Here is a 19,964-nt window from a genome sequence, read left to right as displayed (position 1 = left end):
TACACTGGAGGGCAAAAGTGCCAAGTGTTGTCTTTTCACTACCACCAGTAGGCACACAAGGATGTAACTACAACATTTGTAGGTTAGGATACGTTTTCCCATTTTCCCAAAATTTATTTCCTACCAAAAAGTAAAAAGTAGATAGTGACCTGACATGTTCAAATCTTAGTTAATTGGTGACAACCCTCTTTAGCTACAGGAAAGCACAGCCTTTGATCTGGTTCCAAGAATATGATTTATTACATTATCTCTGTTGTCAGTTTCCTGCAAATTCAAGAGATTTTTAGAGATTTGCATCTCTTCAGGTTTTTTTTGGTTTTCTACACAGAGATATTCAACCAGTAGTTTGGAGTAGTTTGGAATACTTGCCTTCTTCCCTTCAAAATTAGCATATTACTTGTATGATTTTAACTGGTTATACTGAAGCTTTTGTTCTTGGTCATTCCTTTACAAAACCTAAAATTGGTTTTCCTAGTAGATTTGGACTGTGTTAAGTAGAATTGATGACTATGCCTAATGACCTAAAAATAGGGTTTGCCTCTGCTGCTCTTGGAATGTCTGCTGAGATGATTTTGCCAAATTTCTGATGCCTATCTATTTGTGTCCTCACTTACCAGAATTTTTAAAAGCTCTTAATTCAAAAGTTCACCAGGCACTAGTTGAAATTTCAAAAGATTTTACATGCCTTCATTTTTTAACTAATTTACATGGAATTTCCATGTAATGCTTCGTATTTTTTTCAAGAACTATGTGAACAGTTCAAATGTTAAACTTATTATGCAGTATTTTACTAAGGTCTGAACTTCTGTAATTTTACCTACATTTAGAATCCATCTGGTCTGACTAGTGTTTATGGCTTCATGTAGCAAGGTTTCTGCCCAAAAGCTACTATCCTAGTAGTCCATTAGGGACTCATCCCCTTATCCTCCTAGATTAAAATTAATTATATTTTTAATATGTTTTGATTCTTCTTAAACAAGTTTTAAAAAATCAGTGGTCTCCCTAGAATTTGTATTTCATATACTGGATTTTTATCATACAATGGGCTTTAAACTATATGGTGCTGTATCATCTTTTTTCATTTCTTGCATATACACAACCTTCTGTTGTAAGCGTCATACCTTACTTAAAGAACCCTCTAAGAATCGATATTCAGTAGATTAATGATACAACTCGGTGTTTATTCACACTGACACCTGAGAAGGACTCAAAACCACACAAAAAAAACCCATCACGGAAAGCACTCGTTATTAAGCTTTTAGCTTCACTAGCCTTTGAGAAATGAACGTACAGGACCAGAAATGTCTGCGATGACTTTGTCGCTCAGATTCTTCCCTTTTTTGGAGACATTTTTCTTCAAAAAGCTAAGCGATACAAGGAACCAACTGAAGCATTCCTGCGAAGGCAACCGCTGCACAGAGAACTGACTCCAGGGCAAGCAGTGTTGCCCTACAGGTACCCACACAGTCACTACGCCCAGGATGTGTACGAGCACGAAGCCGCCGAACGCTGGGATCAATCGCGGCTCCGCGCCGGACACGGGCAGCGCCCGCCCCTCAAGCCGCGGGCGGCGCCGGCCCGCAGCCCCCGCTCGGCTCTGGGCCTCGCGAAGCCCCGCCTCCACCTCTGATTGGAGCAGTGCGAGGCGGCCGCGCCCGCCATTGGCCCCCCGGGCAGCGGTCGCGCGCGCCATTGGCTGTCGGCGTGTGCCACTCGGGGCGGTGGCGGCCGGGGGAGGTGGTGAGGCAGACGGGCCCATCCTCTGCTGGCGGCGGCGGCACCATGGTGAGCTGCCCCGGGCTGCGTGGGGCCGGGGCGCGTCCGCTCTACCGGGCACTGGGCCCGCGGTGGGAGGGAAGGGTCTGAATCCACTTGGGAAGCTGGAAGCCAGACCACGGCCCTTTGTTTCGGGGAGAGATGGGTGATGTTTCCGTGGGGTCGCTTCCCGCCGGGGTGATGGGAAGGGTGGGGTGGGATGCTGCGGGGCGGGGGAAGGGGCTCCCCTAACGCCCGGTGCCTGACCATGTGCCACCGCCTCATCCTGCCCCGCAGTACGGCTTCGTCAATCACGCTCTGGAGCTGCTCGTCATCCGCAACTACGGCCCCGCCGTCTGGGAGGACATCAAGTAAGTGTCTGTGCGTGCTTTTGTGCGCGTCCGTGTATGTATCCGTGCGTGTATGTGTGTCTGTGTGCGCGCCTGTCCGCCGGGGCGCGCAGCCCGGGAGCCGGGGCCGGCCGGGTACCGGGTACTGGCGCCCCGATTGCCGGGTGCCGGGCGGGTCTGCGGGGCGGCAGGGGCTGGCAGCGGCACCAGCAAGGGTGCCCCCCAGCTCTGCGAGCAGGCAGAGGCACCCAGGACGCGGCTCCCAGTCGTGACAAGACCGGCGCGGATCCTGCAGCACCTCGTCCCGCTCGCGGCCTCCCTTAACACCTCCAAGATCTGCCTTGTTCCGCCTTCCCCGGTCTCCAGGAGCCGCAGCGGGGATGGCATTGATTCCCTCGGTTATATGGAGTATGTGGCGGAAGTAATGTCCTTGCATGAGGCCACCAGGTGAACTATGCAACAGTTGCATCCCTTTGCATCCTTGATGGAACTAAGATACCGTGTTTATTAAACCTTGTCTAAAAATGCTGTCCGATTTTGGTAATGTCCTCAGCTTGAAATCAAAAAAGTCACTTATTGTTATAGAAAAATATATATGAATGTAAGTAGAAGAACGTTTTTTTGCTTCATTTCTAGAACTTGATTTCTTGTGGCCAACCCTTGCTTTTCTGGTGCTATAACATTTTTCTAAGGAGCTGACTGCCTTCGCTTTAAACCTTTGATCAGTTGTGAGATTGCACTGAAAGTTTTAAATGAACGTGCAAACAAAATTCTATTTACTTTAAAAATAGTAGTATAAATCATTGGGAAAACTACAACAAAAATTTTTAAAAGGACGTAAAAGCTTACAGAGTTGTAGGTTTGCTTCACTGGGCTTTATCTAACATGTGGTCAGAAGAAATGATCTCTTGACAAGGGATCAAGATATTGCATTTATTTTGGGCCTATTTTTATATGTCAGTGTTGATGTTGATTTTATAATATATTGCTGTTGTCTTAACACAATTTTTGGAGTCAAAGACCAGTTTTGATTGTGAGATTTTTGTTACTATGGCATACTTTTTTAATAAAATCGTTTGTTAAGGATGTGGTAACCTTGCACAGTACCATGAAATCAGAGAATCATAGAAATATTCTCTGAAAGGGGCCTCTGGAAGTCATCTAGTCCAGTTTCTGTTCCAGCCTGGATTGTTACTGGCATTAAGTCAGGGGTCAGCTATGAATTTTGTCTAGCTGAGTCTCTAAAATCACCAAAGGTGAGTCCACAGTTGTGGTTCAGCAGGCCTTCATTGTTCTATTGATCCCTGACAGGTACTGTGTAAATTGCTGTGCGCAAATACAGATCTGTGCATACCACAGATGAACCTTCAGTGTATGCCACAGAGTTTTGTGCTATAAGTGAGGCATTTCTTTTCCTTACATAGTAACCATTTCTAAACAGTGATCTATTTTGAATTCTTATGTTTTGATTTATTTTAATGACATATGTAAATTAAGAGATGATTAAATAACAACACATCCATAATTTTCCATGAAAACTAAAATAAATTTTAAAAATTTATAAAATATGATGTTCACTCTTTCTTGGCATGGCATCCCTTACCAAGATGCCTTTACGTATCATGGACCACTTTTTGTCCAGATTACCCACTGAATATATATTTGTATTTAAGATCAATCTATCAGAGAAGATACAGAGTTTCATCTTCTAGTGTAAGACCATGCTGCAGACTGTCAGAACACAGCCATAATTCCTGATGCATCCTATCTCTTTAGATTTTGGAAACACCTAATAGAATACTGAAGATAACTAAAACCCATGAGGAATATTACTCATAAAACACTTTGAAGACATTTAATAGAAATATACAAAATACTTTTCTAAGGTCAGCTGTGAAAATTCAGGAAGCTGGTATGTCCCGTTTCTGCTTTTCAAATGAGAAACATTTATGTCTTGTAGCAGCCCAGCTGGTAGGCTCTGCTGTTAGCTCACAAGAAGATGGCTCTCTGGAAGGAAACTAGCACGACATCACCCAGCAGAAGATTGGAGTGTGATCTCCAAGAAGGAGCTAGTGTATTTGCAACAGCCATAACTCCCTATGTGAAATTGGTCACCATGGGGTTTTATTCAGCAGGATTTCTCAGTTGTATATCCTAGAGTTTAGAAACCATTAAACCACCCCTCGCTGGAACACATTATAATGATATTGGTTTAGGGAATGGTAGTGTCAACTGTGTCATGTTGGGGAAAATCTTGGATGTTTTATCTTTTATAAGCAAATACAAACATCTTGCAAAGGCTTTTTTGTTAGAACTGTTAATCATTTAGAAAACAGCAAGAAGGTACAGAACAGTGTTGTGGCATGCTGAATTGAATCAGTTGAATCACTGATGACTGGAGAAATAATTACTGAAGTCAACAAAACCAGGAAGAACTTTGCACTGTTAATGAGGTTGAATTTGCTTCATGATTTTTGTGAAGTAGAGAGGCCTTAGGGTAGGTCAGTACAAAATTTCTTACCTAAGCTTTTTTGGTTTTGTTTTTTTTCAATGTTGAGCTGATCACATATTGCTATTTTGTTCTCTTGGAAGTCACCACAGAAAATGTGAATCAGCATTGAAGAGTGGTGGGTTATGACTGCTGAGTGATTCTCAAATGCCAGCAGGTGAATTTGTATTTAATACTGATAGAAGGGAAAAGAAAACATAGAACTAATTAAACTGAAGTAATGAAATCTGGTCATTTTCAGAAAAAGTGCATTTAAAAAAGTTAAGTACTGAATTGAAGGAGTATTCTCCATATGAAACATGGAAACTCTTGTAGCTTGTTCAGTCAAAAGTGGTTTTGAATGAAGTTCTTACATAGAGATTTTGGGTACACAAATAGTTGAATTTGATGCTCTTACAAGAGTGGTGTTTTCAGTGCCCTCACTGTTAACTGAGTTATAACGATGATTTCAAGCCTCCCGGTCTGTTATTTTGTTCATTTTCCAGCATTATTGTGAAACCGTGATCTATCAGAAAAAGATACATACTGTTTTTTAATGGCGCAGAGTGGAATTCTTGGGAAAGTTAACCTCCATGTTATTTTCATCCACTTAAAAAAAAAAAGCATAACTATAAAACGGACTTCTTTTACACATCATATAATAATAACAACTAAGTTAATGGAAAAATTACAGTATATACTTTGATAGAGGGCTTGCCTTTCCTAAAGAACTAGAATTAAAATACTTGACATGCAAAAAGGTTCAAAGCCTTCTATTTCTGAACCAGCATTCTGGATCCCTAATAGATTGAATTTAAAATAAGACTAAGAAAGCTGGCATATAAGTAATGAAAGGTAATCTTGATTTATGGAGCCTTTACTCATTTTCTCAACAGCAAAGTCTCAAAAATTTGCTTCTCCTTAGGATTTTCTCTGACTGCCACTTGCAGAATTGAGAACTTGAACTAGTGTACAGGGTCTTTGTGATGAACCCCTAGAATCATTAGAAGGATTTAGCAAAGCTGGATGAGCAAGAGGGAGTGAGAGGGGAAAGTCCTTCTGCAGTTGCTGAATTCTGCAATAGCAGATTTTTCTTGATGGAAAGTGAACATGATTCACCACAGTCTTTTATTTTGCTTACTGGCAGTTGTAAGCTGCACATACACTGCTCATTGTCATTCACTATTTCAGTCCTTGGAAAGGGAGACTTAGGACCTGCAGTGCAATAGAGACAGACTGCTTTGATCAGTGCTTCACTAGCTCTGCAAAGAGTTACTAAATAAACAGTTAACTTAGAACTGTTAACCACACTTTTGCTGAGAAAACAGTTTTCATTTGTTCCTTCCATATTTAAAAGAAAACCTCTTCTGAACCCTTTGTTTTGTACTTATTACATCCAGAGGGCTGGTTTAGATAGTGTAGCCACAATTGTAATGGCTGGTTCTCAGGGGTGGTTCTCAAGTTTCCTTTGGCATTAGAGATCTTCAAGTCCTCTGCAGCCAATATAAACTGAAAGTTGTCAGGCCTGGCCATTCCCACATACATGTAATTCTGTGCTCGTGTCTGTTTAAGGCCAAATTTGTGCTGCTGGGTCGTGTGTACACAAAATTGTCAGTAGTGCATGCGGAATTACTGTCCATGTACCTGTCCAAAACAATGCAGAGAGATTACTCATATTGTCAAAACAAATAAAAATTTCCAGGGCTTAAGAAATTGTATTCCCAGTATGTTTCTATGGTGGGCATATTTTTATGGCGTGTGATAATACATTTTTAAAAGAGGCCTCTATCATAAAATATGAGCTCTTCTGCAACAGATACCACTTATGAACTGCCAATATATATGAAATTCTGATCCCTCCATTCAGCAGTTCTGAGGGTTTAATTGTGTAGCAAGCATTGACAGGGATGTCTTCTTGAAACAGCTCCAGGTCAATATGTGGGAGCTAGAGCAATGTCAGCAGGGAATATGTACAGTCTTTTTTCCTGTGTTTCCCAACACTGTTCCTCTGTGTTTGATTAAATGAATACCGGATTTTCCCACGGGCTCCTAAATCTGAATTGAGGCCAGGTTAGATGCTCAAACTGTGACACTTTCGAACATACTGCCAAGAAAATGAATGAGATCTCAAAAATCTAATAAAGAAATGCATTAAAATACTTCATCACAAGCCTGTCAAGTAAATTAATATTTTTCCCACAAAGGCATATGAAATATCTGGACTTGGGAAATGAAATGGCACAGCCAGTCAGCCACAGTCTTCATCTGCTTTCTGTTTTTATGGTAGACGTCCCCACAAAAAAACACGTAGTGTGGAAAAACTAGAATGGAAGTTGAAACTCAGTGTTTGCTAAAAGCAACTACCTAGAGCTGAAAACACTTTTTATTTTATTCTGGAGAGGTGTTCAAACTTGCACAGTAGAAAAGTAGCCTTTTTTTGCCCCTCTGCTGTCTGTACCTTAGCATGGGGCTATATAAATCAAGTAATAGCCTTACATCCCTGGTGCTCAGTGCTTAACGTAGAATTAAGCCATCTTCTCCTGCCTTTACCCTGTTTTGTCTTTTGGAGGGGTTGGGATGGCATGTGCAGTCCACACTCTTAAATGCCAAGACTCCAGGTCTGAGGAGCCTTCTGGCCATCACAAACTTTACAGGGACACAGTGGTCTGGAAGTGTACACTTCGTAAGAGCAAAAGTTAATTGCTTATCTTAGGAGGAAGGAAACTTTTGTTCCCCAAGCTTCACAGATTATCACCTACTAAGGCTGCAGGCAAAAGCTTTTTTTTCTGTAAGTGTCCTGTTCTGGTTAAAACGGTGAAACACTGAGGCTTGAGGAATAGTCCTGGTGCAATGTGGAATGGAAAGTGGAAAGCTCTGCTCAGTTTCAAGTTTGATTCAGCTGAAATGGTAGAAGATTTTACCATTTGGAGAAGTGAAGGAAACTGCTTGGCCTGAAAATGAAAACTGAACTAAACAGACAGAAACTTCTGCATCCTATTGCTGAAGGTTAACATAAGGTCAGACGGTAGTGACTTGGTGTGGCTTTTGCAATGAAATGTAGGGGATTTAAGAATACATATTATTGGGTAAATTTTCAAAGGCGTTCCTAGCAGTTAGATTTATTAGTAGTGTCGTAGGTTGCCTACTTAAGTCAGGAAAGGTAGATGCCTTTATTCATTTACATATCTAAAAATGATACTCCACTGATTTCACCAGCATTTAAATAACTAGGAACTCGTTGATAGGATGTGCTATTCCGGTTAATTATATTTGCAGTTACATTCTAAAATAGTAAATACTATAAATAATATAAAGTAAATATTAAATGCCTTTAAGAAAATATTTTATGATTTTTTTTACAGGAGACGGACTTGGATTGCATTGTTTCCTGGGAATTTCTCGCATAGCAAAAATTGTCCTTTTTTATGCTACTTAAACAAAGCAAATAAGAAGAACTTTTTTAGCTGCAGAATGATGGCCCCAGCTTGACTTCTTGTGTCTGAATGCTGAGTTCAGAATGTCACTTCGTGTTTTTTTCTTTTTACTAATATATCAAAACACAACTTATATTTGTTGACAAATCCTGTGAGAATCAAGATTTTGGCCTACTGCTATTGCTTAGCACAGTATTTAGATGTAGTAATAGCTCCTACTATAGTTTAGTTTGCCTTTTCACAAATCTAGGAAAATATGGATAACAGCTCTAGTGAAAGATTAAGTTGCAATAGTAAGCTCTTAAGATTTGTGGAAATTTAGATAATTTGTAGGTCTGATGCTGGTAGGCTGTAAAGTCCATGAAAGTTGTGTTTTGAGCATAAAAAGTGCTTAGTATCTTGAAAAACCAGAACCGCTTGTCACATACTGGGCATCCTAAATGAATGAAACCTTTTTGATCTGTCGTGTTCTTGATCTGTCGTGTTTTAAATGGAAATGGTATAATTGGCCTCACGAGATTGTTTGAGAGCTAATTAATGCTTCTGCATGCAATTAGTGGAGATCAATTCCACAGGAAGATATATTAGAAAGGAGCAATTCTCTTTCAGAATTGGATTTGAAAACTGCTATAAATCAAGCCTGAGGTTATATATTGAGGAATGGGATAAAATAAAACACAAAATAGTTGTGCATTAGTGGAGTAGGATCTAGCCTCTGAAGGAACGGGAAATCTGGAGGAAAAGGAAGGGGTTCTGTGGGCTCATGGGTGTGGCTGAGTGTGTAATACAGGCTCAGGAACAGACAGGAAAATGTTGCTTGGAGCAAACTGCTCTAATGTTGAGTGGACTTGAATCCATCTTTCCTGTTTTCACTAAACTACAAAAAAAATTAAAAATCACCAGATGTTTATGACTCTTTATGAGACATGTTTTATTTCTTTGTAATTGTTCTGGAAAGTGTTTTTCATGTTTTCAGCTGACCGTAGTTTCTGTATATAGGACAGCCCTTTAAAAAGCATGTAAAACAGTACCATAGTCTGTAACAGTCTGTCTACAGTGATAACAGCAGCACTTCTGATAGGAGAGAAGTTGGATAATCATCAGCTTAGAATGTAAAGTTTTTGGAGAAAATCTATTTGTGTATGTAGGTACATATGCAAATAAATATTGATGTACATGCCTATTACATATTACATCTACATAATCACCATGTGGCCTGGACAATAAAACTGCCATCCAGACAGGAAACAAGAATCAAATATCTGTACAAAATGTGAGGTGGGGCACTTCAGTTAGTAATTATCTGTAGTGGAAGCAAGTGAAGAGCCTTCTAGTTATCTTTGGTATTTCTTACCAAGGGGTTGATTTGCAGGAGAACCTTGGTGCCAACCTTGTAAGTTTCTAAGTGTAGGTTTCAGTGTATCTCAGACTTCAATTTTCTTTTATCCTATTAATGCCTTTGGGATTTTTCCCATCAAAATGCTGGCTTTCCTGTTCCTTTCTTCTGTTCTTCTTCCCCCAGGAACTGTAGAAGTCTGGGTGGTGAACAGGTGAGTTATGGAGTTTACTACGTGGACACACATACCTATGTGCTGCAGTGGTGGCAGTCAGTCCCGTGTGAATCTTCTTTCCTTCCTTGTTAAACTGCTGGCAGTTTGCTCAGTAATTCCCTTTCCCGGCCCACAACTAATTAGTGTAAAGAATGCTTGCTTTACAGTTTGCTTGAACTTACTGATTCTTTCATGCTCAAAAGTGTTGCAGACATACTGTGTTAAGTATTTTAACTGTCTTGTCACAATGAACACTGGTGAAAAAAATTGACTATTCACTAGAGTTTAAATAGTGAATCCATGTTTATGTTGGATCATGTAATTCTCAATTTTAAATAATTGCAGTGATCTGTTAAAAAGCAAGAAAATGGAGGTTTTGCTGCCTCTTTCAGCACCATGTGGGTTTACCCAGTCCTGAAGGCAGTGCTCTGTTCAACCAATCTTAACAATTTTGAAAATATTGCCTACAAGTAGATATGAAAAAGACACTTTGGAAAGCCATTAGTGGTGAAATGACAATAGATTATTACTTTTTAATCCATACTCCTTTTAATGTTAATGAGTTTTTATCCAGAAAGCATAATTTATTTTTGTTTATGCTTTTAAGTCCTTATTTCATACTATTACAAAGTTCTATATAGTTCAGTATTTTATAATTTTTTAAAAGTGATGCTGAATAGATTATTCTTCATGGGTAGGGAGGCTAATATTTACAAGCTTCATAGGATCAGGACGCTGTACTTCATGCTCTTTCAGCTCCTCGCAGTGGAAGGACCTGCTTGAACGTCAGGAGTTAAACTAAGTGGATGCCAAATTCTTTAATTCCTCTAGGGAAGGACTGGCTAAAAGGAAATACTGGCATGTTATGAAACTTAGTGTGAGTGTTCTTGCAGTATCTCTAAGGTACTTTGCAATTTTCCCAGAATTAAGTGCTTTTAGATGTACCAGCATAACAGGTGTTATAAACACATCATTCTCTCTTATTAATAAAAGGCATGAAATAGTATTTTGTAAATACCATTCTCTTTATTCCACTTACGTAAAAGGAAGTAAAATAATACTAGCTTTATATTTTTAATAATATTTTTAGTATTTGTAGTAGCAGCAAGGAACTTGTACTTTTGTTAACTGTATCTTCTAGTATTATCTTGTTTTGAAAACCTACATTAAACACTCCTGTATCCAGCCTGTAAAACTGGGAAATAGCTCAGAACTGCTAAGTCTATAAATACACCTATTTACTTTACCCAGAACATAATTTTCCTGGACGGATTCCCATTTTTATTTAATCTTGTAACTTAATATCATTTATATTCTTCCCAGCCTGGTATTTTAAAATATCTTTGGACCATCCAAAACATGTACAAGTCTGTTTTCTTTTTATCATTTTTGGAATAGTGGCTCAATATTTTTAATAACTTTTAGTAAAGCATCTTTGTAAAATACATGAAAAAAAGATGGAAAGCATTTTGAAAAAAAACAACCTGTTCACCTGTCTGTGAAGTAATATGAGCAGTGAGTTTGCATTTTAATGTAGATGAGATGCAAATACAGTGATTCAGGGTTCATAGATACCATCTTTAGTTCTGACCCATGTAATCCTGTTTAAGAGTGCTATTCTTGGAAGAGAATTAAACTTAACTTGCTCCTATCAGTGAGATCAGAACCATGCTGTGTTTCGAAGTGCAGTAGAGTTATTTTGTCATTAAGATTGTTTTGACTGATCTCTTCAATTTAATGAGCACTTTTTCCATCCTTGGTATACCAAGAATACTGAAGGACAATGGTGGCAAAAGTCCCAACAGAAACATGGAAGTAGTCCTGGAGGTAGTCTTGGAACTAGCTGCTGTTTTTGGTGTGTTCAGGGTGACACACCCAGTGTGCACACTTTGGACTGAGTTTTGGTAGGAAGAGATCCACTTGTGCTTTTGGGACACTGGATGAGCTCTTAAAGTGACACCAGCAGCTTCTAAGTAATAATGTTATATCACAGAGAAGCCTATGCATCTTCAGGATGCAAAGTAATTGTTCCATGCAGTCTTCTAACATATTTTTTCTCAATTTTTGCTGCATGCAATTGGGAAGGGTTCTTTTTCTGTAAGAATTTCTTAAGATTTCAGTTTTTTGACTGGCTACAGAGGCGGGATAGCAAGTACGACTTTACAAGAAAAAAAGTTTTGTCAGCAGCAATCTTCTTGATTATGATTTATGCAAATGCACTTTAAATACTACAGTCTGACTACAGAACTACGTTAAAACTCACCTTGTGCAGAATGGGCTATATATATAAGTAAGACAGCCTGGTGTGACATCTTGTCCAGCTGTGTTGTCTGTAAAATCTCCAAAGATGGTAAAATACATCCTTTCTACATTAAACTTCTATGAGAAATAAAAATGTGTGCATCCTATCATTTAACAGTCTGAAGTGCAGGATCCATTCTGATTTTAATAATAGTTTTTCTTGTAATGCGTTTCCACACATAGCATTTCAGCCATTTGTACAAATTATTAACATTACCTTTGAACATTAGTAGTGTGTTTACTAAACTAATTGCACAATGGGAACGATTTTCAAAGGGACCATTGTACACAGATGTATCACCTGTAATTCTGTTCTGTGCTGCTAAATCAACAGCAGTTTGGGGGGTGTTAGCATGACTGATGGAGGAAAGGCTGTTTTAAGACTTGATGCTGCTTTCACCTATTCGATAGGAATTTTTCCACTGATTTCAAGGCCAAATCTTTATGTGAGAAATATCCTCTGTATAGCTGTTATTTTCCATGGTACAGTTATTAAGGTTCTTCTCTTGCCCAAGTAAACTGCCTCATATTAACCTGGATAATAGAAACATTCTGGAGGAAAACAAAAGCATTTTAGAAAAGTCTGTTCTGGAATCTTGGTTTCCCACAATTGAAATAGCTCTGTGTAATCATTCAGAATTAGTTTAGAGTAAATAAAAAGGGCTGCCAGACTCTAGAAGTTAGGAGAGACATGTCATAGGTATTAAGTTTGGAACCATGAAATATCACATCTCGTGTGACAGGAGTCAGTTCGGGCAAGAGCATTAAAATCCTGGGATGTTTTAGCATTTTAAAAATAAATTTACAGGGGAGCAAAACCCATGCTTATTTTGTCTCTGTAAATATAAATGAGACATTAATTGTAAGTTCTCTTCTATTTGACTTGAAAGTTATTTTGAAAGAACAGCCATATAAAAGTTAAAAGTTTGCTACTGTAGTACTGCTTCTTCACTAAAGAATTAAGCAGGGTTTGGGAATTTGCCAGAGCTTGTTGCTTTTGGCTCATTTCCAGTCAAGTTCTTAAGAAAGCTACCAACATGTTATTGCTGTTAATGTCTTTGTGATCAAACACCACAGTCTGCAGAAAACATTATAACTGTGCTAATTTCCTCCCATAATTTTATCTTGTCGAAAACTGTAACTTAAGATTGCAGCAAAACACTTCAAGGGAAATGCCACAGTTTTTTTTGTAAAGCTATCATGTGGTGGTTTCAGTTTGAAACCTGGCAGAAACACCAATTTTGCATGGTGGTTTTGGTTCACCAATTTGAGATTTCCCAGCCAACACACCAATTTCTGTGGTGGGTTTAGTGCTGGCCAAATTGCCAGGGCACCCACTAGAATTATTTACTCATTTCCTGCTGTGAGATAGGATTAGGAGAAAAAGCAAAGCGGGCTCAAAATTTAAAGGGTATAAAGAAAACTTTATTAACAGAAACTAAAAGAATAATAAGAATCAGAATAAAACTTCTCCTCCCCTCTATACCCTCTTTTCTTTCACACTGACAACACAGAAATCAGTCAGTTTACCATTTCTAAAATTGTCTTTCTCCAATTTACTTAGCGAGAGGAGTCTCTCCTCAGTCTGTGGAGACTTCACAAGAAAACAGTTCTCTCATGGCTTCAGTGTCACAGCGAATCAGCCGCCCAGGAGAATGGAAATCTGATCACTGTGTAAAAGTCCCTTCCCTCGCCTTTGTGGGCTTTCCCCACAACTGTTTTTGAGGGCTCGCTTTTTGACCAATAGGGTACACCTTTTTAAGGACTTGAGCAGTTCAGAAGCAAAGGTTCTCTTCATCTAACTCTAAGATCATCTTCATCACTGGGAACAGAGATCTTCTTCCCTGGGGGCAAAGGGTCTTCATCACTCTTCTCTCTCTCACTTGCTGTTCAAACTTCTCATCAAATCACAGCTACTTCAGCATCTGCTTGTTTAGCATGGGTGCCTTTGCTTTGCAGAGGCAGGGCCTGGCCCTTTAGGACAGGGCCTGGCAGGCTTGCCAAGAAGGATCCTGGCCCTGCGGCGGAGCCCACCCCGCCCAGCCTGGCCCGACTGCATGGAGGGACCTGGCCAGCCTGTTACTGTATTGAGGCCAGAAGGGAAGGAGAGATTCCTGGCTTTCTTCATCTTCACATGTGTGTTCACAAAGGCGCATCTAACTTTTTCATTGGTGTAACAATGTGTCAGTATTAAAAATCAGCCAATGACTGTTTTTTTGTCAGGTGTGAAGGAAGCTGCCAAGGTCCTTACAGGGAATTATTATTATAACCGGTTCCTTTCCTTCCTTACAAAAAAAATAAATTTATACAAACCAGCACATACGGATTATGAAATTTTCTCTGAAATGCAGTCAGCCAAATACAAATGTGAGGAATTACGGTTGATAGACTGCTGTCCACAGCAGCTCTGCAAAGCTGACAAAAGCAGCCTCACTCTTAGCATTAATTATAACAATTTTCATGACACTATCATATATTTCTTCCTATCACCCTTGTTATAAAACCATTTCCTTGTTGTAAGTTCAGGCAGCTTTGAGAAATCAGGTAGGGTCAGGTCATTAGGTGGGAAAACTGCAGCTGTGAGGAAACAATTTTAGGTATTCACCTGAATGACACTGCTCTGTTTCCTGGGCTGCTGGAGGTCTGTCATGGTCTGCCCCTCTGGTGAGGATAGCTGTTGATTGCTCTCTCAGACAAGTTCATTAGAGGCCCTGCTATTTTGTAGAATTGATGAATGACCAGTGACTCTGAAAAAATAGGATTGATTTCACTTTGCATTGGCCATTTTGGATAAACTCACAGCAGCATTTTCCCATTACATACAGTCTTAAGACCAGTATTTTGGAGAGAAAGACTTTTGGAAGCTCTCACTGCTGTTAAGATTTCTGAGGGAAGTAGAAGGGCTTCAGAAGCCTGTCCACAGTCACTCTGGCCAACATGTTGTCTGTATGCAGAACAACTTATGTGAACAGGTTGATGGAGCAGACAGGGAAATTAATCTACCAGAAACATAATACAGAAAAACAGATATCTAACTGAATTTTATTTCAGCTCAATGCCTATCTAAATTGTACTGGAATGTACCAGCACAACAGATCTTAGAGATATAGAGAAAGAATTGACTTGGAAAGGAAGAAGAAAGTTCTGAAATTTAATAATTTTCAAGCATGAATCTTAAAAAAGCAGTTTATATTTCGACACAGGCTTAGATTAGCCACTGTCATGGTATTTGCCAAATTTGTAGAGCAAGCAAAGAAATTTTTGCCTGCATGATTTTAACTGAGAAGTGTAATCCCCTGCAGGAGTAAATATTTACTTTGACAAATTTTCTAGAAAATGTTGCTCAACTTAAAAATATTTTTAATGGGAGATACATCAGTAAGACTATAGAGTAGATGGCTGCTGAGTGATACAAAGGATCTAGAGCAAACTTGAAAAAAAAAATAGCTAAAATAATTAAATGGAATAGGCTGAAATAACCAGTGGTGATTTTAAAAAGTGGTGGCTCAGAGAAATTGCAGATATTGAAGAAAAACTTTGACAAAGTAAACTAAAGACAAATAAAATAAGAAAAAAAGAAGCATGGCTTGGCACAGAGAAGTAAACAGGAAAAGTTCCAGTCAATGTAGCTGGAAAGAAGTACAAGAAGTTTTGAAAGACATACCAACATAATCAAACTGGGTCAATTTTTCATAGAGAAAATTCTCACACAGAAAAGCTGTGTCTACTAGACTGTGCAAGTATCCAGGATTTTTGAGGATGTTCATTGCTTTTCCAGATGTGTGTATTATCCTTTGTGGTTTGGCTCAGAGCAGAGAGACTAAAAGAAAGTGCAGCATGTATCATAGATGTGGGAAAGTTTGTTCATCCTTTGCAAACAAACCTCCAAACTGTAGTTGACTTGTTACATACCATGGTGTGAGAGTCGAAGAATCAAGATGGTTTTCTTTTCTCATATGCATTTCAGTTCTGTTTTTCGGAAATGTAAACTTTACCTTCTTGTCCCTGATTGATCTTACTTTTCAAGAAATCATTTCCCACTAACAATTCCACCTCTCCTCTTGCTTAAGACCCTGCTTAATTAAGGTTATTATAATACTTTTCATGTCATTGCATAGAGAATGATGTTTCTTTTATGTGGAATGATGAGGGGTATTCAATTGCACCTCCCATATAGCTTTGTCATATTCCTTTAGGAGAATTGCTTAGCTTGTTTTCAGTTCATCATTCTTTGAGTGAGTTTAAAAATATTTATTTCAGCTAACAGTTACAGTACTTTAGTTATTAATAAATAATCTATTTTTGGAATGTAAAACCAATGTTACGTAATTTTTGGACAGTGGGAAGAATGTGAGGAGCAAGATTAATGGAAGATGAAGAGGAAAAAGAAAATAATGGGTTCCAGATATCCATTGAGTGAACAGATTATCAAAGACTGGTGATTACAAACTGGAGGATTAAATGACAAGTCATTTCACTTAGGTCAATAGAATACTGCCATATTAGATTGGAATCAATCCTTCTCAGCAGTACCATTTACCATCTAGCAGTTTTAAGATCAACAAGAGTACTTAATTCTCAGACCTCTCCTCTTTGAGTACCTCAGGAAAAGTTTCTGTTTCTATGGATGGATAATTCCTCTACATCTGTAAATGCTTGAATTGTTCTGCAGGCATTATTATATTGTATTAGTTAATTTGAAAAATCAATGACACCACCTTAGGAAATTAAAACCTGAGTTACGGTCAAAGAATTTGGTTTTAATTTATGGTTGATTATGTTATGATAATGGAGAGAAAGTATTTGATGTAAAAGGGGATGTAGGATTTTATATAGTAGATTTAGAATTTTACTTTTTGTGGGTCTTTATAATTCCTCTGACCAAGAGAAATTCAGAAGTTAGAAATACTGGCAATTTAGGCTTGAGCTGTATCTCAAAGAGCATTTCTTTGGATTTACTCAGTTTACCAGTCATACTCTGGTAATAGCTCTTCATTACCATGGTGCTAGTAAATAATTGTTTACTCACTGTCCTCTTTTGTTTGTGCATCAGAAAAATAATTATGCTACTACCAAGTTGGTAAATGTCTTGATTTGCATCCCTTGTGCTTAGATTTTTTTAAAAACCTACCTCATCATCTGCCTTTTTTATAATTCCAAGAGCTTTTTCTGAAGAGCAACATTGTGTACTGATTTTCTTTTTTTTTGGTGTGATGTAAGATGTGATTCAGTAATTCACTTCAAGGCTTTCCTGTCTCTTTGCCTTTCGACTTCCTGAAATGAGCTGCAGCATAGAGATATATTTAGAAGAAAGGGTATGATTCGTTTTTAATGAGGTAGTTGTGACCCTCCACCTGCAACTATACTAATGATGCCATGATCATATGAATTTTGCTGAGTCAAAATACATTCTAAGTGCATCAGTTAGAGCATGAGCACTTACAAATGTCTCCTCTTTTGTTACTATTTCTGCAAAGCACACTGTCTCTATAGACAGTCATTCTAGGCAGCACCACAGGAGGTGAAGGCCTGTTTTTAAAAACATACTGAGAAAGGAGGCTGTGCTCATTTTCCAGATGAGGACTTCAACAAACAGGGCACGACTTCATCAGAGAACACAGTAGGCCTCTCTGCACAGCTCTTCATCTGCTGAAGGTAAATTTGCAAGGGAAATAAGAGCAAATGCAGAATACTGCTTTACTTGAAACTGGGAAGAGACATGGCATTATCTGTGCACAGCAGGACAAACCACATGGGCAGCTGGCTCTTCAGTGTCCTGGGGTCTCCCTGTCCATGGAGATGCTCCCTATCCGCCTCTCAAGAGAGCTGGGACTCAGCTGCTCCTGCAGCACCATGGCCTGGCTCCTGTGCTGTGCAGATGAGGTAAAACAGGGAGGAAGTAATTTTTGGGTCCTTCTTAGGAACTCACTTGTGCCAAATGCAAAGCTTAGAAGGCATGACGGTACATTCATTGTCTGCAGGATTAACTTGTTTTCCTCAGTATAAAAATACAAAAAAAAATTTAAAAGAAAAAAAAAGTGCTGCCTTTTGGACAAGCTACTGACTTGATGATCAAGTTGAAGAGAATAGTAAATGGTCTGAAAAAAAAGCAGTAATTTTATTTCGTTTTTTTTTACTTAGTAGCAGTAGTAAGTGTGCACAGGACATATATATGAGTCTTGTCTTAAACTTGGGGTAGAGAGTTGTTTCCTTTAGAGAAGAAATGTATATTTTTATTGTGCTTTAACTAAGTAGTGAGACTTTACACATGAGAATTCATGTATAATGTGGGAACAAGGCCTTGCAAAATCCTAGCATCCTTTTTCTTCCTATCTACTGGGCATGTGCAGAATTCTGAAAAAAGATACTTGGTTTGGTACCTGCATCTGTATTTTAAATTACTCTTTGGACAGATGTGCAAATGGTTGTTAGCAACATCCCACGCCTTTTGTAAATAAAGTGTAATTAAAATGTGACAGAGTGAAAAAGCATAAAAAGTGTTTCAAGAGCCCATCGTGGACTGCATTATTGGATAGTCTCTTATTTTAAAATGCAAATTGTGTCTTTACAGCAACTTCTTTTTGAGACTCTGTACTGAAAAATTACGTTTATTTGCTTGTAGCTAAGTATTTTCAGAACACTTGTGGTCTGAAGTATTCGTATTGTACACTAATGACTGAGATACGGAACAAATTTATTTCTGATTTCCTGTCTTAACTAACTCTACAAACTTACTTTATTTAGAAGACTTTTATCCATTTGGTGCTTTTCCCTCAAACAAAAATATTTTCTTTTTAGGAAGGAGGCACAGCTGGATGAAGAGGGACAGTTTCTGGTCAGAATAATTTACGATGATTCCAAAACCTATGATCTCGTTGCAGCTGCAAGCAAGGTCCTTAGTAAGTAATACAGATATCTTCTTTGCCCATTCATCACAAAAAAGGTAATACTCTCCTGCTCCCCAGTCTGTGTAGCAGAAAGGAACAGGGTTTAGCACAGGGAAAGTGAAAACAGAGTATTGGTCAGAGATTTTTTTTTTTTAAATCTTAGGAGCAGGAGTTGTGTTTCTTATTTCTCTAAGAAAATTCTACTCCTTTTATTGCTTGCATTTATTTTTATTATTTCCAAAGTATTCCGTCTTAAACTGGAGAAATATACCTCATCCACACAACGTGGGCAGTGTAACAAGCAGTCATGAAGTAACAACATCTTGCTGCAACTGCCTTCCAATACACCCAAGTTCCAACCACTGCTGCAAGGGCAGTGAATGAATGAATGAATGAATGAATGAATGAATGAATGAATGAATCCTTGATCTCTGCTGAAGAACAGTACTAAGTCACAGAAATGCTTGTGCACATATTTCATTTGGTGGACATATTTCATTTAATTGCATATCAGCCATTGATTTGGGTTGCATTCATTTTCAATCATTGCAGCTCTGGTCTGAAATTTAAAAGGTAGAACTATGCCCATCAGCATTATTTCATCTGCAGACCCAAGTGTGGTATGAAATCATTCTGCATCAGTAATTAGCCAAGAATCTATAAGACTGATTACTCTAGTAATGTTGAATTGGAGCAGCTGATGTGGTTTCATGCTATTGTAAATTGGAATTAACTCTGCTGAGGCGAGCACTACTAACAACCAACTTCCTTTATTTTCAGTAAGTGATTAATTCTTCTGTATCAAAATCTAAACGCTATATGAGTGAGAAACATACACTGCAGTGAAGTAATAATGGTAATTTGTAAATCCTAATGAAATTCCTAGATTTCTCAGTATAGAACACTCAGGTTTTATAGCATACTCAGTATTTGCCATGTGAACCCTGAATCTTGCTTTGTTCTTGACCTACTGCATCTGGGTAGTGTTTATGAATACAAGATTAAAGAAATAAGCAAGTGCATGAAATAGAGTGTTTGGGCTGAATCATATTTTCCTGTTTTAACTAGATCTAAATGCTGGGGAAATTCTTCAAATGTTTGGGAAGATGTTTTTTGTGTTTTGTCAAGAATCTGGTTATGATACAATTCTACGTGTCTTGGGCTCAAATGTCAGAGAGTTTTTGCAGGTAAGAATTTTG

At 38.5% G+C, this 19,964-nt stretch overlaps 1 protein-coding gene across 2 annotated transcripts in view; it reads left to right on the top strand.

Annotated features, from left to right (window-relative positions):
- The first annotated feature begins 1,707 nt into the window (after nucleotides 1–1,707).
- The window catches only part of GUCY1B1 (guanylate cyclase 1 soluble subunit beta 1), a 43,131-nt gene continuing 24,874 nt past the window's right edge, over nucleotides 1,708–19,964 (top strand). The window contains exons 1-4 of one of the 2 annotated variants that reach the window (XM_088163681.1): nucleotides 1,708–1,785; nucleotides 2,053–2,126; nucleotides 18,677–18,777; nucleotides 19,834–19,952. In XM_088163681.1, coding sequence (XP_088019807.1) covers nucleotides 1,783–1,785; nucleotides 2,053–2,126; nucleotides 18,677–18,777; nucleotides 19,834–19,952 — 297 coding nt within the window. In that variant the 5' untranslated portion in view covers nucleotides 1,708–1,782. The remainder of the gene's footprint in view (nucleotides 1,786–2,052; nucleotides 2,127–18,676; nucleotides 18,778–19,833; nucleotides 19,953–19,964) is intronic. The other variant, XM_088163682.1, reaches the window with a different exon arrangement.

This window comes from Sturnus vulgaris, chromosome 4, assembly GCF_052056855.1.
Source record: "Sturnus vulgaris isolate bStuVul1 chromosome 4, bStuVul1.hap1, whole genome shotgun sequence".
In the NCBI taxonomy this organism is placed as follows: domain Eukaryota; kingdom Metazoa; phylum Chordata; class Aves; order Passeriformes; family Sturnidae; genus Sturnus; species Sturnus vulgaris.
This window is presented reverse-complemented; position numbering and strand designations above follow the sequence as displayed.